General features: G+C 38.3%; 2 protein-coding genes across 3 annotated transcripts in view; one reads left to right on the top strand and one right to left on the bottom strand.

Annotated features, from left to right (window-relative positions):
- Positions 1 to 9,494, bottom strand: part of LOC124134879 (RAC-gamma serine/threonine-protein kinase-like) — a 60,699-nt gene extending 51,205 nt beyond the window's left edge. For both annotated transcript variants that reach the window (XM_046499955.2, XM_046499958.2), the window contains exon 1: positions 9,378 to 9,494. The gene's annotated coding sequence lies outside the window, so the exon portion shown is untranslated. The remainder of the gene's footprint in view (positions 1 to 9,377) is intronic.
- Positions 9,495 to 9,500: 6 nt separating this feature from the next.
- Positions 9,501 to 24,746, top strand: LOC124134878 (AP-4 complex subunit mu-1-like). The gene is made up of 13 exons (XM_046499954.2): positions 9,501 to 9,658; positions 10,846 to 10,931; positions 11,406 to 11,512; positions 13,639 to 13,735; positions 14,532 to 14,645; positions 15,038 to 15,109; positions 16,241 to 16,306; positions 17,727 to 17,850; positions 18,961 to 19,067; positions 20,414 to 20,505; positions 21,111 to 21,209; positions 22,972 to 23,089; positions 23,760 to 24,746. The coding sequence occupies exons 1-13, from the start codon at positions 9,601 to 9,603 to the stop codon at positions 23,955 to 23,957; spliced, it is 1,338 nt and encodes a 445-aa protein (XP_046355910.2). The 5' UTR covers positions 9,501 to 9,600; the 3' UTR covers positions 23,958 to 24,746.
- The last annotated feature ends 1,493 nt before the right edge of the window (positions 24,747 to 26,239 follow it).

The raw sequence follows: 26,239 nt of genomic DNA, 5'->3' as shown, positions 1-26,239 counted from the left end.
ATATGTTGAATAAAGATAAAACTTCAGTCAACTTCAGTGTATGCATGACCAGATCGGTTTATACGTGCATCTGAATACATTTTGACAGGAGTACAGTCAAATGTTTCCCAATCGGACGTTTTGTAACCATCCCTTGAATCCTACAATGGGTACCTGGGTAGGGTCGGCTAATAGGGGGGTTGGATACTCGAGTAATAAATTTGGACTCGTCCCAGTCCTAATCAGCACTATTTACTAATTTAGGCCACAAAAAACTACTTGTGTTTCAGGTAACATGGGCCAAACAAATATAGGTTCATAGGTTTGTTTTAACTTAAGTGTTTTACATATAATGTTTAACAAAGAAGGCTTGTTTGGAATTGGTGTTAGCTGGAATGTTTCTCCAATAATTTTATTTTTTTGTAGGTCAAAACAGCTACAGCAATGATAAGATGAATATTTTGTCTTGACTGAAAAATGTGGCTTTCTTGACAGCTTATTCCAGCAGTGATAACATTTGGGTCACAAGCGAAACAATAGGTCGGTAGGGTTACATGAAACACAAGTACATGTATTTGTTTTAGGGCTTTTAGGTAAATCACTACATTATCATGATTATGTCAAGTAATTGGTGAGTATCTATCTACAAAACAATCAATGAATGAGGTTTAACAGGAAGGAATATCACATGGGTCATGATAACAAGTTATCTGGACAAGGACTGTAATTATCTACCAAGTATGGGATAACAGTCTCTATAATTGCACCAACCACTGCCTGTGTGCCCACACACACCATGGGCAGCTAGCTGGTCATGTCAAGGACAGGCTAGGTCTTAATGATGGGGTTCGTTTCAAAGTTTGTCCATCTCACACAAAAAGAACCAGACAAATTAGCCCTTGACATCAGGAACACATTTGGAATATTTTCATGATCTACATCATGTACATGTTTGACAGATTTGGTTTCACAAAATCTTAGCAACATAGCTGCTATATTAACCAATTATCATGATTGTGACATGAGATACATGATCTCACGCTGTACTCAAATGGGCAATACAGACATGATGCATCACAAACAAACTGACCACTGCAACCCACAGCCAAGAGTGAAAGCAAGAGAAAAAACAGACCCAAAAGATTGTGAGACAAGCCCTTGATGATCGCCCATGATGAAGCTAGCATGTTGTCAGTGTGAGGCTGATGGACTGACTGTGGAATGAGGAACTTGGCTGGGCTGCACCAATCATCACCTGCATGTGATAACTCTAGCTGGTTCACATGGTAAACACCCTGCCTGCTGCAGGTAGATAATTACTTAGTCAGTCCATGATGCACAGCGCTACATCCTCCAATTACACAAACCAACAGACCCTAATTCTACAACTCTAATTCTAATCAGTAGTACTGAGTCTCACTTAGGGAAAAAATCAGGACTGTTACCTTGAGGCCACATGCTGAGGCTACAGTTTGAAAAAAACCATGACCTGAACAGACTCTAGTACTGGGCTTCTACAGACTCTAAGGACACAATTCAATATGCTCGAAGTTTCACATGTTGAACGTCACAACCAGCATAGACTGTATTAATGCACTTCTACTTCTACAGACTCTAACGACACATCTTAATATGTTCTAAGTTTAATAACACAACCTCAAAAGACTTAAGTAAAGTCTCTCTGCAGATTCTAACTGAAATAAATAATGCACATCTACAGTTTGTAGTAAAGCTCAACAGGCTGTAGTAATGCACCTCCACAGCCTCTAGGAATGCAACACTACTACAGCCTCAAGGAATGCACCACTACAGCCTCAAGGATTGCACCACTACAGCATCTAGGAACGGACCTCAACAGCCTCTAGGAATGCACCACAACATGTTCTAGGAATGCACCTCAACAGCCTCTAGGAATGGACCTCAACAACCTCTAGGAATGCACATCAACAGGTTCTAGGAATGCACCACTACAGCCTCTAGGAATGCACCTCAACAGCCGCTAGGAATGTACCTCAACAGGTTCTAGGAATGCACCACTACAGCCTCCAAGAATGCACCTCTAAAGCCTCTAGGAATGCACCTCAACAGCCTCTAGGAATGCACCTCAACAGCCTCTAGGAATGTACCTCAACAGCCTCCAGTAACACACCTCCACAGGTTCTAGGAATGCACCCTAACTGTAGACAGCCTCCAGTATATCATGATATAGGGAGCAAACATTTGTCAATTTCTTTAATAAACTTCATCTGAAATATAGGGTCTTAATAGTAGAAGTCGATTATTTGGCAGTAGAAATTGGTAGAGTGCACAGTAGATCAGTTACACAAAGACTACTTCAAACTAATCAGTGTTTACAAATTACATGTGAAGAGCAGCTTTTCTTGTGTTTTTACACTAAATGACATGTACCGCCTGATACCTCTTGGACTGGAATCATCATACATGTTGTTCTATATAAGCTGATTGGCAGGTGACCCAGTAAATGAGGCATTTGCGCAGGTTTTCCTTCAGCGTTCACTTCGGCCAGTAAATCAATATCAAAGCCTACTGGGTGACATGGCTGTCACCAATTCTCATAACAGTCAGCGCCAAGTCAACAAACAAATCAATGATTTACCATGTGACATCATGAAACTATCTGTGTTATATATATCATGCACAATGTTCACTTAGGCATGTTTACTCCATCCAAGGATATCTGATATTTCTCATTATGTATATCTACAGTAGACATCTATCTTGGAAGAGGACAGGAAACAAACAACTTTTTTATGTTACTGCCTTATGTTATTTTTTTTCGTTTTTTTTAGCATTGACTTTAATATTTTTTTAGGGAGATAATGTGCAAAAAGCTTTTGTCTACCTGACCGAACATCTGCTCTTAACATCGTTTAACATCAGTGTTATTCGCAGACTGTGGAGATATTAATGCACAGTGTGCACGCCAGTTTCTGTTAAACATGATAAATGAAAAATACATTTAAGTGAATTCTTATAATTAAATAAGTCAACGATAACAGCTTCAAAGGCTGCATATTTAAACATTAAAACAAAATCAGTGGCACATCACTCAGTGCAGTAATGCATCACCTGTTTGCCGCAGTCCGCTAGTGAAATGGCCTAATTTTAAGTTTAAGTTTCTGAAAACAAACGCAAATGAAAGTGCTTGGTTAACAAATCAAATGACATGGAATCACTTGCAAGTTATTTATCATCATGTAAAGACTGTTTAATACTGAAAAATGTAGCAGTATGAGTTGGGGTTTAATGCTGACGGGAACATTATTTCAATTAGCATGTTTATATCATGATATGGCCGCTGAAAGTGAGACAGGTCGTCATGGTCACATATTTTACAATATTTACCACACTGATTTTGACCAATGAGCAAAGCCATGTGTTTTACAACCAAGGGTCATAATCTAAGAAAATCTGAGAACTAAACCCAAAACTAACTGATTTTGGCAAGGCTTGGTGATGAAACACTGTACCCAGGACTACCCATGATATCATCTTCTAACCCGAATGGTGATAACATAACATAGTAATAAGCCCCAATATGTTTTAAATTCTACTCGACATTAGGATACCCTTAACATTACAAAAGTGGTTTGGAAGAATGGGCTAATTTCCATCCCTGAAAGGGCTGAATGTTATGGGTTTTTTTATATAGGAATCTGACATACCTGATACTGATGTAAGAGTCCAATAGTGACCTATGTAGAGAATGTCAACAAATGAGATTAAGGCCTCAACCAAATTCTTGTCAGCATTATCTCTGCTGTACTCGTAAACTTAGTTTTTTCAAACCACCTGTTGTGTGGTGACTGATATAGAATACTGTGTAAAATAAACAATGTAGTAAACCTGTTTCCTACCAGCCAAGAAAAATCTTTAGAAATCCCAATCAACTGATTGGATAGTATACAGACAAGATATAGATTAAATTGATTATTAGGTACGCCACATGCAACCAGTACTATGGCCTAGTACAGGTCACAGCAACCAATCTACGCCATTTACACTAACAATTTGATGATTTCTTAAATCCTGTAAACTTAACTGACAAAAAGCATAAATTCAAAGACCCGTGAAGATTCCGGGGTAGAATAGGTCTTCAGCAACCCATACTTGCGGTAAAAAGTGATTATGCTTGCCGTAAAAGGCGACTAACGGGATCGGGTGGTCAGGCTCGCTGACTTTGTTGATACCAAATGCGTGGATCGATGCTCATGCTGTCAATCACTGGATTGTCTGGTCCAGACTTGATTATTTACAGACTACCGTCGTATAGCTGGAATATTGCTCAGTGCGGCGACAAACAAACAAAATAAACAGCATCAATTCAGAATACATTTTTAACTCTACCGGTCATTTAATGGGACTGGCTAACTTTCGTTACTGATATTGTAAAGTATCAGCTTGGAAACCTATTGCCAAATTACTGTTAATCCGTTTAATGACAAAAGACAAAATTATCGTACCAACAAGACTGGCATTCAGCTATACATGAAAGTTCGAAATCATATTATTATTCTTTGTATAAGCAAACATTTGGTGTTGAAATGTATATTACAAGGCTATCATGTGATAAATTTAGAAGTATTATGGCTCGTTTCAGATGTAGTTCTCATCATCTAAGAATTGAATCAGGTAGACATAATAAGGAACCTAGAGAAGAAAGAGTTTGTACTGTTTGTAAACATGATTATATCGAAGATGAGTATCACTTTATTTTAATTTGTGATTGTTATCAAGTTTTGAGGTCAGAATATATATCCTTGAATTATTATGAGTTCCCGGCAAGACATAAGTACAATATTTTAATGTCATCTACCAACCCATTTACTGTTAAGAAACTAGCCATGTATATTCTAAAAGCTATGAATCTAAGGCAAAGTCTGTTGGGATCTCCAACTCCCATCACCACACTGTAACCATTGTATCATGGGCCTATGGCCTACAATACATCTGAATAAAGTGTATAAAACAAATGATTTCAGCATGTTGAGTTAATTGTGGATGCATAATTTCTGAACAATCAAATATCTAATCTACAATAAATCTGAACAGTTATTTTACAAGCAAACAGGTAAAAAAAGAGCTATGCCTGACTGTTTTTGTAGGACAACTATGCAGTGTTGAGAAAAACAGTTGTAAAATATAAAAATCATGTCGATAATGAAGAAAACAGTCCCTGGTTGAATATTCTCTCTGCCTACCAGCTTACTACTGGTATGTACATTAAGCAAGTCAGGCTACCTATTGTGTACATGTGGCCTTGAACATTGAGAGCTAACATCATGTAGCTTGTTTGTGACGTATCCCACAAGTGTTCTTGTGAGCATGGAGAGTTATCTAACCACACAGTTGATCATTCAACTTTCAAGGAAAATGTCTGGGGTTCCTCATTATAGTTGCCTTTTTAGAAACGTGAAAGCACTAAAAGAGAAAATATTGATTTTATTCAACATGCTGTTATCGTGGTTATAATGAAGTATTTCTAAACTGGTCCTTTTTACTGATCAGCTGATAGAGGATTATATTTAGATGTGTTTGTTGTTCAGGACACAGAACAATGCTGAAGATTTTCCAGAAAAGTGAAAACATTCTTCAGAATCATTCAAAATGTTTAGAACTAGAAGCATATTTATAAGAGCGTTGTTGATATGCAATATGTTTACCCATGATAACTTGATAAAGCTATTACTGATAAGAAAGATGATATGAGACAAATGTCAACAATAGTACTCAATAGATCAGATGACACAGCAGGAGGGATACATGAGTATACCCACCATACCAAGGACCATGCTAATCTGTTTGATATCCTCTGCTTTCTCTTGTTTCTATACTTACTCACATCCTGTTTTTAGTGACTGAGTTGTGTTTAACACCTCTTTGATATGTTTGAACTGTATTTCAGTACAAATCATGACATTATCAGTTTAATAGGGGAGAAAACTCAAATGATGCAAGTCTATAGTTTACCACTGTTGTGAGTGAGTCAGTGAGTGAGTGGGTGAGTGATCATTAATGGTCTCTTCTGTGACAAGTGAGTGAGTGAGTATGGTTTTACGCCGCTTTTAGCAATATTCCAGCAATATCACGGTGGGGTACACCAGAAATAGGCTTAACACATTGTACCCATGTCAGGAATCTAACCCGGACCTTCGGCGTGATGAGCGAATGCTTTAACCACTAAGCCACCTGACCATGCTGACCCCCCCCCCCCCCCCCCACTGTTGTGAAACACATGAGCAAAGGCCCATAGTCATGCAGAATCCTAATCAAGCCAAAGGTGGAATTTGAACCCAAGCTCACTGGATTCCGGCATGAGTAAGCATGTTTATAACTCAGCAAAGCAAATAAAAGTGCCTCAGACAAGATGTTATTGTGACATATATCTTAAAAAATAATATACTATTATATGTAATTGAAATATTGTAATATTTTTGACCAACCAAAAGATTGCAAACTATTTTTATCAGCATACAGGGATTTATCTAGATCTGCTTAAGTGCTTTGATATTTGGTTCAGGACAGCATCAATTGACAGTAAAAATTCACGATATGAATTAAAAATTTCCAGATTCCTCAGAATTTACAAAAATAAGAACATTTAAAAAAATCCAATCTTGAACAAAGATTTCTTTTACTTTTTACCCAATTTGCCTGCCAAGGACACTTAGTTTCCAGATTCCTCAGAATTTACAAAAATAAGAACATTTTAAAAAATCCAATTTTGAACAAAGATTTTTTTAACTTTTTCCCCAATTTGCCTGCCAAGGACACTTAGTTGGCAATCCTGGATTAATCCCTGGCATAATAATATCATGATTCAATTAAACAACCAAGGGCCCACACAAAGCAATTGTAGGGATTCAAATCTTAGTAAAACTCACAAACCTTAAGTAGCAATCCAATAGTCATAGAGCTAAGATTGCTTAGCCTAGGTACATGAGTGACAAGGATTTTCTGCCCTTTTTAGTAACTTCTCACTATGCACCTATCACCCAAACTGTGATAAGTAAACGCATTAACATGTACATGATTCAGATGGTCATGTTTGTGACACACCCAACATTTTCTTACATGTAACAGTTTTTATTGTTCACATTTACTTACTATAACAACGAATCATGTTTATCATACTTATCTTAACATGCCATTGCAAAGTCATTACAAGACCAGTGCTAAGCATGCTCAGTACATGGACAATGATGAATGTAAATATATTTATTGACATAGCTTACTGTTTAAGTTCCAGCAACTTTTAGTTGTAATAGTGTTCTACATACAGTAAACTACGGTTAAAACGAACTCAAAGGGACTACTAATTTTAGTTCGTTATAACCGTAGTTCGTTATAAGTACATATACAGCATGACTACAGCAAGTAGTCGGGACCAAAAAGTAAGTTCATTATATCCGTCAGTTCATTATAAGCGTGTTCGTTATAACCGTAGTTTACTGTATATGAAATATTTTAGAGAGGAGCGTTAGAAATTGGCTAGTCCTGTAGTCCTTGCCAAACTGCCCAATAGTTAAGGTATCATAAGGACTAGTAGAAATTTGTCATTTAAAAGGATTTTGCTATATGTTATCATTATAAGGACTAGTGGACTAAATATGTTTAGTTTCCAACCCTGACTGAGAGTCATATTTCACAATGATTATTTGTTACCTCTGATTACCTGCTAATTTGTCAACATTTAATAACATATTTGTCACTGGTAACCTTAGCAACTACATCCTGAATCCAGACAAATCATTGTCAGTAACATACACTAAGTCCTTCTCGATGAGTGATATATTTTTATTACTATCATTATTGTTAGTAGTAGTACTAGTGGTACAGGAATTCTACTCGATAGATGCAATTCTGTTACTAGCATTATTAAGACAAGGTCTGTGTTACGGTAATATAATGGTACAGTACAAAGTATACAAACACATCACACATTCACTTGATTAAGGAGTCTTCCCTCATCAAAAGGAATTAACAACAAAATTTTTTTGGTAAACTCAAGTTATATACAAAAACAGTGAATGGATGTGATGTACTCTTGTACAAACAATCAGGAGAAAAGTATTTTACAATTCATTTACACCATGTCACACGTCTTCCTTATCGTGCATAGTTGCTTATAAAAGTTTGCATAGTTTTGGATCGTATCACCTCACAATATGAGACCTGTATCATGGTACAAAGTCTCTTGATACAACAAACCCTTGATAAACAGTTATCCATCTTACAAGTTACATGAATGTAAACTCAAAACATATATTACAACAACTGATATGTCCAAAACAAGGTTCATCTTCTAATATTGATTACTGGATGCATCTTGCTGACCTACAAACATGCCAGAATAGACTTAGTGAACATGGGGAAGACGTACAAGAGATGTTTACATCAATGATATTTTCAAGTTAACAATAACATCATTGGATTTTGTTTCATCAGAGTGAGTGAGTGAGTATGGTTTTACGCTGCTTTTAGCAATATTCCAGCAATATCATGGCGGGGAACACCAGAAATGGGCTTCACACATTGTACCGATGTCGGGAATCGAACCCAGGTCTTCGGCGTGACGAGTGAACGCTTTAACCACTAGGCTACCCGACTAGGCTATTATGGGTATGTTTTTACTTGTAAACATGGTATATATTGTATCTGACATCACTGTATCATTGTATCTTGTAGGCATGCTAAAACCATTATCGTGATTATTGTCCACACATTTCCAGGAGTAAACTCCAACTTAAATCCATGTCCATAATATGTTCATATGTTTGTGTACTATGTAAAATCAATAGAATCGGATGAGGACAGGGTTAGACTGATCTAATAGCTTTGTAAACGTTAATCACTATTGTAGCTGTGGACATTAGGCCTATAACACACGTACATATTAACAGCTGATAAAGTTATGTGATTTCGCTAAAATGATTGATAAATTGCCCAGTATTGACGTAATGTAAGTCAATCTTTATCTCAAACATTACTTTCATAACGTGTATAACATCAGCAGGTTGAAATACGTTAGGAAGGGAATGTGTAGCCCAGCACAGTGCAAGTTTTCAGCATCACTGCTCGTTAGGCAAAGGTCTTGCACCGAAGCATATCTATAGATGCTACAGCGCAGTTAAAAGAGGTATGGTGGAGATTGTGCAATAACAAAGAACAGGATAAGGAATACAACCGATATAACATCAAGTGAACAAATCCAACATAATCGGATCACAGGATTTAGGTTAGGTTCACCACTTCAGATAGGCCCTAACGTGTGGAGAGGGACAGTGAAGAAAACGGTGTGATATAATCAGTCAATAATAATATGTTGCCAAAATGCAAATTTAAGATTATACATAGAATGATTAAACTCTTAATACCTGATATGTCGTGGAATCGTTACACCGATCGGGATAAAAACTGAAGTAAACGGTTGTATTTTCCGTGTTAGTGTACAGGAACATTTGCCGTCAATCTCGAGAATTCTCGTTGCCGACGTGATTTCCGGAATGAAATGCCCGGATGAATGCAGACGAAACAGGTGCTCGAAAAATGATGTTGCAAAGTTAAACGTGTTTTTAAACAAGACAGTATTGCGTTGCCATGATTTCTGAAATATGTGTACTTTCTCCAATTTATGAACCACTTTTAAAGAAGACATGTATCTTTTTCACGTGAATCTGAGTGTGTTATCATCAGAGATCATCTGGTGTGCCGTCATACGATCGCAGTCGTGGTAACATGACAGCGTTGATCATTGCTCATGCTATCACCCACCTGCCTGGGTTTTGCCTGTTTCAGACGTGATGAAATTGGTGAATGCAGTAATATACTTTAATTATTGTTGAGCAACCTTCACAAGCATACTCACCATGACATGAATCTGGGTGAAAATAAACAGATACATGCCTTAGATTTCCAGGAGCAATCAAGTTTTTGTGATACTTTTTTATGTCGAACAGATTTTATAAGCGTACTGATTTACAATACCAATTATCCTTATTGACCACATGTAAAGAACTCACAATGAAGCTATTCTTCAAGAAAGGGTTCTACATGTCATTACTAATGAAATACATCAAGTTTACCATGTATACTTGATCAGTACATCATTGCAGTCTATTGAATGAAAACTGGACCCGTGAAGATTCAGGGGTAGAATAGGTCTTCCGCAACCCATACTTGCCGTAAAGAGGCGACTATGCTTGTTGTAAAAGCCGACTAACGGGATCGGGTGGTCAGACTCCCGACTTGGTTGATACATGTCATCAATCCCAATTGCATTGATCGATGCTCATGATGTCAATCACTAGATTGTCTGTTCCAGACTCGATTATTTTACAGACCGCTGTCATATAGCTGGAATATTGCTGAGTGCGGCGTTAAACAACAAACAAGAAGACAAAGAATGAAAACTGAGCCAGTGGGCTATTTTATTTGGTATATGACCAACAATTGAACACAAAAGATCATAAAGACATTAACTTCAAAGGCCATCTACACATTCGGTGTGTGATTATAGCAAGAAAACTTGAGTGGATCCAACAGGGGACAATGTTGGTGAGAGTACTAGCCCACTTTCAACTATGCCCCATGTAATGAGGTGCCTGGTTATCTCCTACAAATGCAATTAGTTACTTTTCCTTTGTATAACATTATATTACAGCATATACATCTGGGATTAAGTCACTAGGTTAAATCTTCGAGATGTTTAAAGATATGCTTTGCATATTCAAAATATGGTCTAGCATTCTAATTGGAATTCTGTTGTAACATTTGTGATAATGCGATGAAATATAACCAAATGTGTCACTTCATAATCAGCTTGTGAACTTTAACAACTAAAAGATCGAAAGGATCACCTAAAAAGCAACACAACTGGTGTCTTTGTGAAGAAACTTAACCAGGATGGCAGGAATCTACAGCCTCACTTTGTAAGTACATGTACTTAGTAGTGATACATTAAACAGCAATATTGGCTATGACAGATGGCTTTGGAATGAGGCAAAATAACACTGCTTATATCTGCATTAAATTCCGTGAGCTGAACCGAATAAGTCTGCAATTTGTGGAGAAAATATTTATTTAATATCACTACAATTTGGGATAAAACTGCTAGTTCTTGGAATTTTCACTAGTCAAACTGACAGAATAGTGGCCATGTCAAAGCTCAGATGTTTGATATCCCTGTGATAAACTGATACACATATCAGAGCTGATGTAGATGGTAATGGAGCCTCACCTGTAGAGCTTTCTTCTACATGACGAACATTATAATATCTTGGAAAGTTTAAGAAACATAGGAATTACTTTCAACTTGTTTGGTGTCAGGAAATTGTCATGGTCAATGGTATTAAGTTCTATGCACTTTGGTGTGATTCATTGCTGTAATTTATGTTTTCTTGCAGAAGGATGACAATGTATCTTACTTCTACATTGAGAGAAATAACCTAATTTTCTTTGCAACATCAACATCTGAACTATCACCAGTAGCAGTGATAGAAATACTCAGCAGGTAGGAACCAAGCAGCATCGGTTTGTAATGAAACGAGCTCTGATATAACTATGATATAACTATGATATAACTAAATAACTATAATTTTGAATTTGTGGTCATCACAACCACAGCAGTTTGATTGTCGGCATTCTTTTAAATGCATGTTTCTTCTTGTCCATGGAACCCAAGTGTAGGGTTTCTACCCCAGCGATTCCCTTGACTATGTTCCACATCTCTCTAGGGCACCCCTGTATATCTTCTTTGTACCCAAGAACCCCCCTGTCTATGTTCCTCACCTCTCTCTAGGACACCTCTGTCTATGTTCCTGTGTTCTCTGGGATAGCCCTGTCTATGTTCCTCTGTTCTCTAGGATAGCCCTGTCTATGTTCCTCTGTTCTCTGGGATAGCCCTGTCCATGTTCCTCTATTCTCCTGGACACCCCTGTCTATGTTAGTCTGTTCTCTAGGACACCCTTGACTATGTTCCTCACCTCTCTAGGACACCCCTGTCTCTGTCCCTCACCTCTCTTGGACACCCCTGTGTATGTTCCTCACATCTCTAGGACACCACTGTGTATGTTCCTCACATCTCTATGTTCCTCACCTCTCTAGGACACGCCTGTCTCTGTCCCTCACCTCTCTAGGACACCCCTGTGTATGTTCCTCACATCTCTAGGACACCCCTGTGTATGTTCCTAACCTCTCTAGGACACCCCTGTGTATGTTCCTCACCTCTCTAGGACACCCCTGTCTCTGTCCCTCGGCTCTCTAGGACACCCCTGTGTATGTTCCTCACATCTCTAGGACACCCCTGTCTCTGTCCCTCACCTCTCTACGACACCCCTGTGTATGTTCCTCACATCTCTAGGACACCCCTGTCTAAGGTCCTAACCTCTCTAGGACACCCCTGTGTATGTTCCTCACCTCTCTAGGACACCCCTGTCTCTGTCCCTCACCTCTCTAGGACACCCCTGTGTATGTTCCTCACATCTCTAGGACACCCCTGTCTATGGTCCTAACCTCTCTAGGACACCCCTGTGTATGTTCCTCACATCTCTAGGACACCCCTGTCTATGTTCCTCACATCTCTAGGACACCCCTGTGTATGTTCCTCACATCTCTAGGATACCCCTGTCTATGGTCCTCACCTCTCTAGGACACCTCTGTCTATGTTCCTCACCTCTGTAGGACACCCCTGTCTATGTTCCTCTATTCTCTAGGACACCCCTGTGTATGTTCCTCACATCTCTAGGACACCCCTGTGTATGTTCCTCACATCTCTAGGACACCCCTGTCTATGGTCCTCACCTCTCTAGGACACCTCTGTCTATGTTCCTCACCTCTGTAGGACACCCCTGTCTATGTTCCTCTATTCTCTAGGACACCCCTGTGTATGTTCCTCACATCTCAAGGACACCCCTGTCTGTGTTCCTCACCTCTCTAGGACACCCCTGTCTATGTTCCTCACCTCTCTAGGACACCCCTGTATATGTTCCTCTATTCTCTAGGACACCCCTGTGTATGTTCCTCACATCTCTAGAACCCCTGTGTATGTTCCTCACATCTCTAGGACACCCCTGTCTATGTTCCTCACCTCTCTAGGACACCCCTGTCTGTGTTCCTCACCTCTCTAGGACACCCCTGTCTATGTTCCTCACCTCTCTAGGACACCCCTGTCTATGTTCCTCTATTCTCTAGGACACCCCTGTCTATGTTCCTTACCTCTCTAGGACACCCCTATCGATGTTCCTCACATCTCTCGGACACCCCTGTCGATGTTCCTCACATCTCTAGGACACCCCTGTCGATGTTCCTCACATCTCTAGGACACCCCTGTATATGTTCCTCACATCTCTAGGACACCCCTGTCTATGTTCCTCACATCTCTAGGACACCCCTGTCGATGTTCCTCACATATCTAGGACACCCCTGTCGATGTTCCTCACATCTCTAGGACACCCCTGTCTATGTTCCTCACCTCTCTAGGACACCACTGCCCATGTAATAGATATCATACACATGGTTTAATACCAAAGTTCTATTCATTAATGAAATATTCATGATATAAATAGCAGTTTTGGCAGTTGCATGACATGTGGCCAGTGTTAACTTCATCTTTGTTCTAGAGTCGCCATTTATTTTCAGATTATACCATGTTTGTAAGGACTTCTGTGGAACAGTGTCTGAAAATGCTATCAAAAGTAACCTCCTTTTGTTATATGAAGTACTGGATGAAATGCTGGTTTGTATATGTTTATATACTGGAAATCATGAGTACCTATACAGTTATGATTACCCTATTCGGTGTAATAAGCACCCAGGGCGCTCTCTAAATTAGAAATCGTGAAAAAAAACAGAGTTGAAAGATCGTAAATTTCGTGGTTAATGCTGGTAGCCTGAAATGTTTATATAAAACAGATATATTTTTCAAGGATTTAATTTTTAATTGCATATAACACATGTGTGCATATTATACACAAATAAATAAGTCTTGTGTATACTGATCAATCGGAAGAGGTGCTAATTGAGATTGTTCACTAGCCAATGTATTCGCAAATATCGCCGTAGGTGCTTATTAGAGCGGGGCGATTATTATGTCGAATACGATATTGTCAAAACACTGCTCATCCACGAGTACCAATACAGTTATGGCCAGCGTGATGATGCTTATTGAATACATACCATTGCTGAATCATGTTCCAAAGATCATGCTGCCTTGTTTAATAACTTCTTGGAACGTTTACAATCTGTATTAAATGGCCTTATCTCATATCTCATTTGAATGTGCCTTATTTCGCATTTCATGCTAGTGATTTCATGGAATTAAGTTCACATTTCTCGCAGGATCAATCAACTGCTAATACCGCATACTACATCACAGTATTCCAAGTCTACATATTTGGTGTAGTTGTTTGCTGATTATTGAGTTATATACAGTAAACTCATTTATAACGTCCATGTGGGTCACTTTTCAATTAGCGTTATAGTTTAATCATGTAAATGTCCATGTGAGTATAGACTTAAAGTTTCCATTTTAGGACTATGGTTATATCCAGCTTGCAAGTACTGACAAGTTGAAACCTTACATCACTAGTGAGCCAGTTGTCATAGAAACAAGCCGATCAACACAAGAAGATGTGGCAGCTAGACTAGTGAGTGGTTCTGTATATATAACTGTTCTGTATAATGGAATAGAATAATTCTTAATTGCATTAACGATGATCATGTTGACCAGCCCGCGCCATACCATTGCCGTTACACTGATCCTTGTGTTAGAGTATGATTAAATAGAAGACCATGCAGGTCTACATGAAGTAACTGAACATGTCAGATGTTGATATAGTGATACACGTATAGTGAAGTTGTGTATTGAGAAACACTCTATGAATGTCTAACTTCATGTCAGGGTTAATTCCAAATGTTATGTGGGAGTGAAAAGGTTTCTTTGACTTTGTATATCCAGCGTTGATTAATAAGATGGATTAAATCATGAATGTAACATTGTCATTTCCATCATACAGTCAATGCACTTACTTCCCTTCAGCTTGGAATCGACAGCAGGGTCGTGCCCTTCAGTGCAGCGAACAAGCCTGTCATCCGATCACAAGCAGATATGGCAAGTACCTTACCCATCACTTGTTTCAATTAGAGGTGGTTATTATGATTTGAAACCTCTGATTGACCAATCAGAATTGAGACATTTCCAAATTCATGGTAGAATAGCAGTTTAAGGTTACTCCAATCCTTATCCTGGCCCTGGTGCTTTATTATTCACTCACTCACTCTTCAGGTTTTAATGGAAAGTGTTCAAAGCCAAAAGGAAAGCTAGGTGTGAAGTAAGAGACTGAGTAAGGCTTTTTCAGTTTAGTAGACATGTAATTAGTACCTTGTGTGAAATTAAGACAATTAGGTTCACGATCTCATTAAAATCAGATCTTAGTTCTCGCTATTGCTAAACAAAGATCTGAGGACATCCCATTACGGGTCATGTCAGAACGACCATTCATCTGATAAATCAAAGTGTTGCTTACCAGATCATGAAAATGACGGTTGGAATGTGTTGTCTAATCATTCACTCTCGAAAAATTTAACATGGGGTATTCTGAACGACAGTTACGGCCCGTAAGACTGATTCCGTCAAAATTATCGTCTATCTCTCGCTTCCGTGGGATAAACATTTGAATGGAGGAGGCATTGCACAGTACGTGGGAAGCACTGCCATACAATCTCAACCATATATTGGACATACTGAAATGTTCGTTTGTTCAGTTTTCAAACTTTTAATCGAAAACTGTGTAAACATATTTTTCAAGTGTAGTCTCCAGGTTGAAATGAGTTCCGTAAAAGCTCAAGAAAGCTGCTTTCTAATTGGCTGATGTTGACTTCTTGTTAGCAATTTCAGTGGTCAGTCAAAGTTCACGAAAGGTCGTTCTGACGTGACCCGTAATTGGATGTCCTCGGATCTTTGTGTAGCGGCAGCGAGATTGATTAGGTTCATTGGGTATTGCTAGATCGACTAAGGTAATAAAACTTGAGCAGGTAAATTGTTTGCATGATATTTCAAAACATTCAGTCTGGTGAGCCTGGTTACATAAAGGCACATGTGTTTGGACTGCACTTAAGCATGTTTCCAGCAACTTTTCATTGGCTTGTCTTCTTCATATTTCATCAAATATTAGTGAACTATTGTTTGAACAAAAATTTAATTACATTTAGCATAAAATTTACAGTCAGATCTATATTTCAGGAGAACAGGAGGAATGAGGTGTTTGTTGATGTTGTTGAAAGGCTGACAGCTGTTCTCGACTCCAATGTGAGTGTTTTCAATTCACCCGTAATCTCTAATAGATATGGATTACTATCTATTATGAGGGGCACATATACATGTAGTACAGAAAAACTTGGTAGGTGGCGTTGTTCATATGAATGTGAGAAGTGTCAACTTTACTGTGCCAAAATCAGACTTCATTGACAAAATTAACTTTTTGTTGCATTAAAACAATATTGCAGGGTAAAACAATTCATATCCTTTGATAATTTAAGTGTTACTGTTGTTGGACTTTTGTTGAATTACGCTAACAGTTTACATTTACAGAATTATAACTTCTGAAATAAACTGACATTTACTCAGATTGTTGTCCTTTATTGTAGTTTGGGGTAAGTTTTCATGGCTGGGCAATGCTAGCTCCGTTATATACATGTCCACTTGGCTATGAATGCAGGGAATCTATTTCACAAGAATATTCTTGGATGCCAGCTGCATTCGTCACCACTTGCTCCTTTCTGTAACCTGCAAAAAGACTTGCCCCACTATCGATGAATGTTATGTGTGAAAATATGACCAACCAATCAGAATGTGCATATGATCAAAGAATCCCTCAGGAATAATTTTTTATTTTATATATGTCTTGCATCTAAAAATATACCCCAGATACAGTTAAACGTGTTCAATCATACTGTATAGTACTGCATGTCCAGATGTGCTTTAAATTGCATCTGAAATATTTATAATGTATGAGGAATATAGATGAATCATTACGCAACGAGTTGAAATTCTTTTATCTATGCGCGTTTGCGCTTAGACGGAACCCGGTCGCTAAAATGGCCACGAGCGAGTCACTATTCAGCTTGTTGCGGATTAACACGAGTTGGTCACGAATGTGCCAGCTGCAGTGACATGCAATCTTTAACAATAGCCATGGTGAGACCGAGAGTATGCTATCCTGTATCATCATTGGCAGTCTTTTCAATTCTTCAATTCTCCAGAACTGTTGTAGGGATGGAGCTGAAACATTTTGTAGGTGTTCATGAGGATAGGGTGGCAGAAAAGCTAAACACAGAGTTACACCGCAATACCCAGAGAATCCATCATTATCTGTACTGACATGTCTAACATTTGGCTGAAGACTGATATATCAGGCTAACATGGCCAGTAGCATTGTTATTGAATATGCAGTGATGAAGCAAGTAGGTTAATTGTGCATAGAACTACAGTAAACTATGGTTATAACGAACGCAAAGGGACCACTAACTTTAGTTCGTTATAACCATATTTCGTTATGAGCATATATACAACATATATACAGCAAATGAATGAGACCCAAAAACAGTTTGTTATATCCGTCAGTTCGTTATAAGCATGTTCGTTACAAATGTAGTTTACTGTAGATAGATTTAGATAAAATATTTCTTGTGTAAATGTATTTGATCATTATATCAGTCATGGTTTTCAGGGAGGTGTAAGTCGGATGGAGATTAACGGTTCTGTCAACATGAAGAACTTCTTGATTGGCAGTCCCCTGATAAAAATAGCATTAAATGAGGATATGGTTGTCCACCAGGAGGGCCAGCTGAAAGGTAGGTAGGCCAAAACAGATTAGCTTTTCATGTCACTCTTTTGTAGTGTTACATGCCATATTTACCTAGTTACATCCTTGCCTTTAAAACGTTATAAAAGTGTTCAGCCCAAAAGCAACTGATAAGGCTCAGCAAAAAGATGGGAAAACACATCAATTTGATATCTAAATATTCATATTCCATCTGTTGACATGGTTGATGATGTGTTAACATTAGGCAACACAAAATATAAAATGTTCAAAAATTCGGAAAACTCACGAGGGATACATGGGGTTTTATGCATCACTGGGTGAGGTTTTATTTCACAGGCCGGACGCATAAGACCTAATGAGGGACACATAAAACCCTACGTATCCAAGTGATCCTGCTACAACAAATTTATCTTACTGACATGAATCAATATGACATTGTAAAAGAATTCAAACAAATTCAAAACTGTTTGATTGAGCTGACACAGCTTGTGCTATGTCACCAGTGACTTCCATTGACTCGGAAAAATTGTGCGTCTTTTTGCTTTGAAGCGGGGCATAAGGGATTTATTCTGCCTCTCAGAAATCCACGTGCTGCCTGTCTTGTTTGTGGCAGGGTATAAGGGATTTATTTTCCCACTGAGAAATTTATTTCCCTCCAAAGCAGGAAACATACTATTTCATCAAGATCATGTGGACCAATCAGATCTCACCGTTCTGACATGGAGGTATTATAAAGAATATTGTGCTTGGTAAACAAAGTAGTTATAGTGATGTTCCTGTCCCTATCCCCAAAGTAATACTTGGACAATCTGTTGAACTTAGGTTTACGATACAGTATGAAATCATGTGCTTTTATGACCTTCTGCTTATTCCAAGACTGGTTCAAGAAATGCTATGCATTTCGGGACATGTATCACAGTTTTAATATCTATCAACCATTTGATTCAAAGAAATATTTTGTTAAAGAGTTACTTCCCTTTCCTTATTGCCCTGCTAAGACATTACTTTGTTACTGAAAGTACTTAACAAATGGTAGGGAGATTTAACAAATGGTCAAATATTTTTCCCACTTTTTCCCCAAATGTTAGCTCAGCATATATGTAAAATACCTAATTAATTATCAAACATATGTTTGCAGGTCTTGGACAAAATGTCCAGCTTGACAGGTGTAATTTTCACCAATGTGTCAAACTTGACGAGTTTGACAGTGACAGGATCCTGAAAGTGCACCCACAAACAGGAGAAGTAAGTTTAAGTAAGCTGTGTGAGAAAAGTGGGAATAATGAAACTGCAAGTCTGTATGTGTATAGGCAATTGTTAGCCCACTGTAAGGAGCGGGAAGGGACCTTATGGAATGGGGCAAACGGAAGTTGTAAGTACCGGATGGACACCGAAATTAATGTAAATATTATTGAATGAATGTTTGATTAAGATTAATATAAAATAGATTACATAGATTATAAACATAAGTCCAGATATACAATTAAACACTTTTTATTACTGATGGAGTAATGACAGGATTAGCTTGCGTGTTTCAATACGGATTTGTTGATCTTCTATTTCGGATGACGGATCATGACAAGACGTAGTTTTAGGTTGGGGTCTGGCTAATCTACCACACATAACATTTTGATACAGATTTTAAGGACCAAGTTAATACCTCAGCTTATCTTTGAGATCGGCTTATCCTCGGTCATACACAGTATATGTTTAAGCATTCAATCATCAGGCTGAAGACCTAGCTTCTATTCCCCACATGACTACAATATCTGAAGCCCTTTTGGTGTGCATGGTGTGTGATATTGCTGAATTACTGCTAAAACCCTACTTTCATTCTCACTTTCTCACACATGAATATTGAGATGTGGCTAAGTGTTCCTATTCAAGGAAGTATGAAAGACACACATTGTACATGAATTTTTGGTTTTCAATCCAGCATTATGGAATCATATCAAAGATGATTGAAGGTATGCATAATGCAAGAATTGTTTCATATGACTTAAATCTCACATAACTGCTTCCATGAATGAGAGTGAAAATGAAAGTAATAGCAGAGAGTTCACAGCTACAGTCAAACACTGTTGTGTCGAAGGTGAAGGGACCTGCGTGAATACTTTGAGTTATCGACCCGTGAAGATTCCTGGGTAGAATAGGTCTTTTGCAACCCATGCTTGCCATAAAAGGTGACTATGCTTGTCGTAAAAGGCGACTAACGGGATCGGGTGGTCAGGCTCGCTGACTTGGTTGATGCATGTCATCGATTCCAATTGCGTGGATTGATGGTCATGATATCAATCACTGGATTGTCTGGTCCAGACTCGATTATTTACAGACCGCCGTCATATAGCTGGAATATTGCTGAGTGCTGCGTTTAACAACAAACCAACTTCGAGTTATCCGAGTTTCAACACAGCTGAAAATAATGAATAAAGAAGGAATACTCAGGCACCAGACTCTTACTTCGAGACAACCGTAAGTTCGACACATCAAAGTTCAACACAAAGGTGTTTGACTGTATGTGCAAAAGGTCAGCTGCTTCTAGGAATGAAGTGTTAACTGTCCCGTGGTAAAGTACTATTTTTCTCTTGCAGTTCTCTATCATGACATACAGTGCTCATGGAGAGTTCCCTATAACACTCCCTCTCAGAGTGATGATATTCCTGTCAGAAATTAAAGGTAGCAGGTAAGACACAATTATCTCCAGCGACCAACTATTTTATGTTCTGGAGTGGGTAGGTCTGGGACTTTTGTCTGGGAGAATATTTTTCCAGACACTATTTGGAGCCATGTTGTGGTCCCTAAGATTTATACTACTGCTGTTCTACTAGAATCAAGGGATCCCTATTAAAAGTGTTTGTTTGTTGTTTAACGCTGCACTCAGCAACATTCCAGCTATATGATGGCGGTCTGTAAATAATCAAGCCTGGACTAGACAATCCAGTGATTGACATCATGAGCATCGATCCATGCAATTGGGATACAATGACATGCATCAACCATATCATCAAGCCTGACCACCCAATCCTGTTAGTCGCCTCTTACGACAAGCATAGTGGCTCTTTACGTCATCTTCACGGGTCTAAAAGTTTGTACCTTAACCATTAAACACTCCAATTTCATCTATGATGTCCTTCATTCTACTTGGATATGGGTAGTTTCATGATCTGGAGATCAGTTTATTCAAATTGGAACACATTTATGATCGACACCTTGGTTTTATGAATTAAAGTTATTTCAAATATTGGTGTTTCATAGATCTCCATTTACAATGTATTTTTATTCTCTCAGAGATGTTGACATGACTGTGAGACTCAAGTGTGAAATTCCTGCCAGCTGCCATTTTGTCTACATAGCAGTGAAAATAAACATTCCAAAATCAGTCACAAGGTGAGGTTCAATGTCATGTCCTATCAAGTGAAGTGAGAAACACAATTGCTCATAGCTTGATGTTATTTTGTTTATAATTACAAAATGAATTTGTTACACAGATTTAGGCAATTCTGATAGGTCGAGAGCTCCACTACGCAATGTGATTCTATACAATTTTTTACTGTTATACTTCGATGCATGCAGAAGAAATGAAAAACAATTCTTAAATGTCAGTAGCTGAAATATATACTACTCAAAAGAAGTTAAAGACCACCCGATTGTTTCATATGACTCTTTGTTAATCTGTCGTGGCTGGTGAGTATTGCCAACACATGGCCTTCCAATTGTGGGTGATCTTTCACTTGTTTTGAGCAGTACAGATGTCATAATATTAGTCGGTTCATTGTTGATTTTGCTTGTTATCGAAAACCTGGGCTTTAGGGGAAAAATGTGAGATTCCAGCCGATTGCATAATTTTGTCGTCATTTAATAGCAAAAGAATTTTGGTTGTTTGATTTCCAAATGTATTACTGAGCAAATCTGTAAAATGTTAATTGCGGTTTAGAAAATATAGAAAATTTTGATTAGTTGTAAGTGCTGGCAAACCCTAACCAAACCCGTCTTCATCACATCTCATGTACACAAGTACATTCTCAGGAATGTTAATGTTGAATGGCCTCAAGATTCATTACTTCCTATTCTTTTAATAAATTAGCAATTATTGGTCTCATGAATGGAAGCCCTGTAAAAGATTGTCCTCACACAGCTGATTCAGTGAGCTATCCCTCAGCTGCTAGTAGCACAGTGCCGAAATACTGTAAATTTTGAAATTAACGCGAGCGTGAATTAAATGCGAGTGGTCTTGGCTTGCATATTAAACATTGCATATATATCAACAATAAGACATTTTGAATAGTGGAAATACCAACTCAGACATACGCTGAAAACAAACAACTATGTATTCCACATCACTGTATATTGAGCAGCACCTGTAACAAGTATATAAACAATGTCATTCAAACACTAATTACATCCTGTTAATTGTCACACTGGGGTCAAGACAAGAGTTCTACACACTTAGGTCATCACTGATCACACCTGCAAGTCCAGACAGACGTCACCCATGCAACACGGTGTCTTTGTTTTTTGCGACTGCATCAAAGGCCGACACGAGCCAGCGCGCATGTATTGTTTTAGCGGAAGTACTCTACTCAGCGCTAATAAGCGGTGCTATTTGGTGTGTGTTAGGTTGGATTAAGGTGAGGATTCTCCTGTAAACCTGACAGAGGACATTTTCTTTAGATATAAATCCACTGATGCTTGAGAGGAGGGGGTCCTCTTGGCATTTTTTCCAAATCTCAAAATTTCCAAAATTCTATATAAGCAACCACTAAAACACCCCTACTGGATTGCCAAACATCTTTTTCCCCTTTTCGGAAACACATTAAATGGCTTGGCCGGGCCCGTGTGCAAAATATGCTGCAGTCGGAAAGTGCACGTAAAATCTCCAATATAAGTAAGTAAGAGGAGGGGGGTGTCACATTTTTGGCTAAGGGCCAGCGGTCGCATTCTATTGGAGATACATTAAATCCACGATTTACAGTAATCATCGTTTGATCTGCATGGAAGTCATCTGGTCACAAGAATACAATGAACCCCAGAATTTAAAGGACTCAGAAATTTGAAAGAAAGGGAACATCTGAAAGGGTTGTTGGAAATGTATTGCAACCCACGTTGTTGAACTGTTGCTACGTTACTGCACTGAAGTTTGTGATTCCAGCATGTCCCAGGGCCTCAGTGGACCCAGTCAGATTGCCGAGTTGAAGAGAGAGGAGGGGGTAATAGTGTGGAAGATGAAGAAGTTACCTGGAAACACAGAAGCAATTGGAAAATTCAGGGTATTGATTGCAAAGTTTAAACTCTTGTATGAATTGATTCCCCTTTGATTTTCCTATTACCGGTAGATTAAAGGCTGTTCACATAAACCTCATCCTAAATGTATTTGATTTGTTATGTGAATTCCATCAAATACAAGTTTATGATGTAATGATGAATTTACTAGATGGCTATATGCCTTTGTCTATTTTATGTTGTAGTTTTGCTTACACATCATAAACTTTTAGACAACTCTCAGGTTACTGAAGCTTCCCTCTTGATTTTACCTTTCATGTGTTGACAAAAGACTTTAGATAATATTTACATTTTATAGACATTATTTATCTCACCTAATTCTGTAGTGACCAGATTTCCCCCCCAAAAAAATATTAGTCTAGTTTGATAAATATATTTAAAGTCAAATGCTGTCACTACTAAGTCTTTGATGAAAAACAAGGTGTGAGTTGTCTTGAAGTCAAAGATCTTAGTTTGGCAGCACTATAATCAAAGTGGTAAATGTCTGAGACCTACATGACTCCTGGCTTTCCTCACACATTAAGCTGACATGCTGTGATATACCGTATTCGATGTAATAAGCACCAGGGGCGCTTATTACGCCAAATATGGTAACTGAAATCAGAGTGTTAAGAAAACCATGAAACCACCGACAAAATGAAATATTTTTCATTGCAGTTGATCAGCCAAGGTGGTGACAAAATAAACAAGAAGGAGATTGGCCCCCTCATTGTGGACTACGAGGTGTCAGGATACACCTGCACTGGCTTACAGATCCGCTATATGAGGGTGTATGACCAGGAACATTCCTATGTGCCATTCCGCTGGATACGTTACATCACTGTCACAGAATCCTACATTGTTAAACTGTCATGAAGTACCAACACCCACCTGTTCATGATTCTCAGATGTGGACTGATCAGAGTTTGACAATAATTGTTGACAGCTTCAGAGCTAATTTCAACGTTTGAAACCTCACACAATGCTGGCTTAAAAGTTTGCACTCTTGAATTTACATATAGCATGGTTCTGAATTATATCTCTTCAATAGATATAACTGCAGTACATGCTAAACCAAAGAATTCTTATTATTTTGATTCTGGAGCAGGTGTGTTATGCTATGTGTTATGTGTGTAGGTATCATTCTACAAGAGAATGGGGACGGTCAGTTAGGCTAGTGGTTAAAGCGTTCGCTTGTCACGCTGAAGACCCGGGTTTCGATTCCCTACATGGGTACAATGTGTGAAGCCCATTTCTGGTGTCCCCTGCCGTGATATTGCAAGAATATTGCTAAAAGCGGCATAAAACCATACTCACACACAAGAGAATGGAAAAGTAATTTCCCACTATCACACATAAACACAAGGACTTCATGGACAAAAGAAAACAATCACTGGCTGGTACACATTTTTATTGTGTAATGTACCATTTTAAATTCTATGGCCATTGAATTTAATTACAGATAGCAAGAGTACCAGTACCATATGTGAGGATAATGTGTTTTGAGGATACTACCATTTTCTCCATGTACTTTTAGCACTATTCCTTTCAAATGCATTTAATATCATCATCCCTTTCTGCTGAGATTGTTTTGCAATTATAAGTGGTGAATTTTAGCAGAAATTGTGTATTTTGTGTCATTATAATATCTTATTGTTGTTGGAAGTGGTTTCTGTGTTGTTTTTTTCAAAGGAAAATACTACCATGAATTAGGAAAATGGTTGAATCTGATTGGTTAAGCAGAGGTTTTAAATCACAATAACCACCTTTGATTGAAACAGCTTATTTAACAGTATCACTGTGGCAGGTAATATTTACAGGAAAGTACTACTTATTGTATCATTGTGGGTAGGCATTTTGAAATAAGCATATGTAAGTGAACACAATGTCATTTAGAAAGTGATCAAATGTAACAAATGTTATATTTGGGATGACACTTTCTTAGTAAAGTACAGATTCTAGTACCTTTTTGGGGTTGAGTCCCGTCCGGGATTAAAACCCACACTGCCAGAGTGAGGCACCTAATCGCCAGCACTCAAAGTCAGCGATCCAACCCACTCAGATTCCATGTATGTGTGGTAATATGTTTGTGGGGAAAACTTGATAGAATCCGAATAAGAGAGTGTATTTCATGTTTTGGAGTTCTAAATTCAATTTAGCATGGTTATCTACAGGCTTTTACATTGAAATGACAGTATGTTTACCTCCAAAGCCTAGATGAATAATTAGTATTAATGATCTATTTTGTTGAAAACAAAAAGAAAGACAGCATGAACAAAGGGGATATCCTACAACATGCCTGATAAAGTGATTTAACTGTTCCAAATACTCTCTACACTTACGAAGGCAGTGGAATAACCTAACATCCTACAGATACCTTACAGTATAGGAGAAGCATTCATAAAATCATACATGAGCGACAAACACATGGCCCATCAAAGACATATTTAGAGGCAGCTGTAAGGGTAATATAATGATTTCTGTTAAAAGTAAAACATGACTACCACTGTCTTAAACAGCCTACATTCAGGTAGAATGAAATCAGCTCCCAGACTACTGATATATTATGTAACTGTAACATTGTGACTATGTTGAGCTGTAGTATTTACACTTACAGGCGATGATAAATATCTAATTGTTCCCTGTATCTACACAACGTGAAGCCAGTGACTTGGCGTCCTATACATGTGTAGCTCGTCCCTTCTGGTTTATGGTGCCAATAATAAAAGACTATTTGTTCACAATTACGAACGTTAGCAATGCACCACAATATAACGCAAATCACAGAAAGGGATACTTCGATTAAATCATGTACCCGTGTGGCCCATGCTGACATTCCACGGCAGAATGGACATCATGTAACAAATTCATGTCGCAAATGGGCATGATGGGAATCCACGACACAAAGGTTGTAAGTTGCCCTCTCATGCAACCATGTACTTGCCTACACACGATTACAATCGTACATGCTACCCTGGTGTACGGCAATATTGCTGATACATTGATAAACAGAATTTACTCATTGTAGTAGGGTATTTATGAAACAGTAGAAGTTGGCGCTTTTATTAAAAATGTTCCGTTTCTTATGCCAGCTAGGTTGAGGACATGTTCATCCCGCTGTACCCAAGAATGGGTGTGCCTCTAAACTCCGTACACAC

The sequence above is a fragment of the Haliotis rufescens genome, unplaced genomic scaffold, assembly GCF_023055435.1.
Source record: "Haliotis rufescens isolate VD_foot unplaced genomic scaffold, xgHalRufe1.0.p SCAF_3, whole genome shotgun sequence".
Classification (NCBI taxonomy): domain Eukaryota; kingdom Metazoa; phylum Mollusca; class Gastropoda; order Lepetellida; family Haliotidae; genus Haliotis; species Haliotis rufescens.
This window is presented reverse-complemented; position numbering and strand designations above follow the sequence as displayed.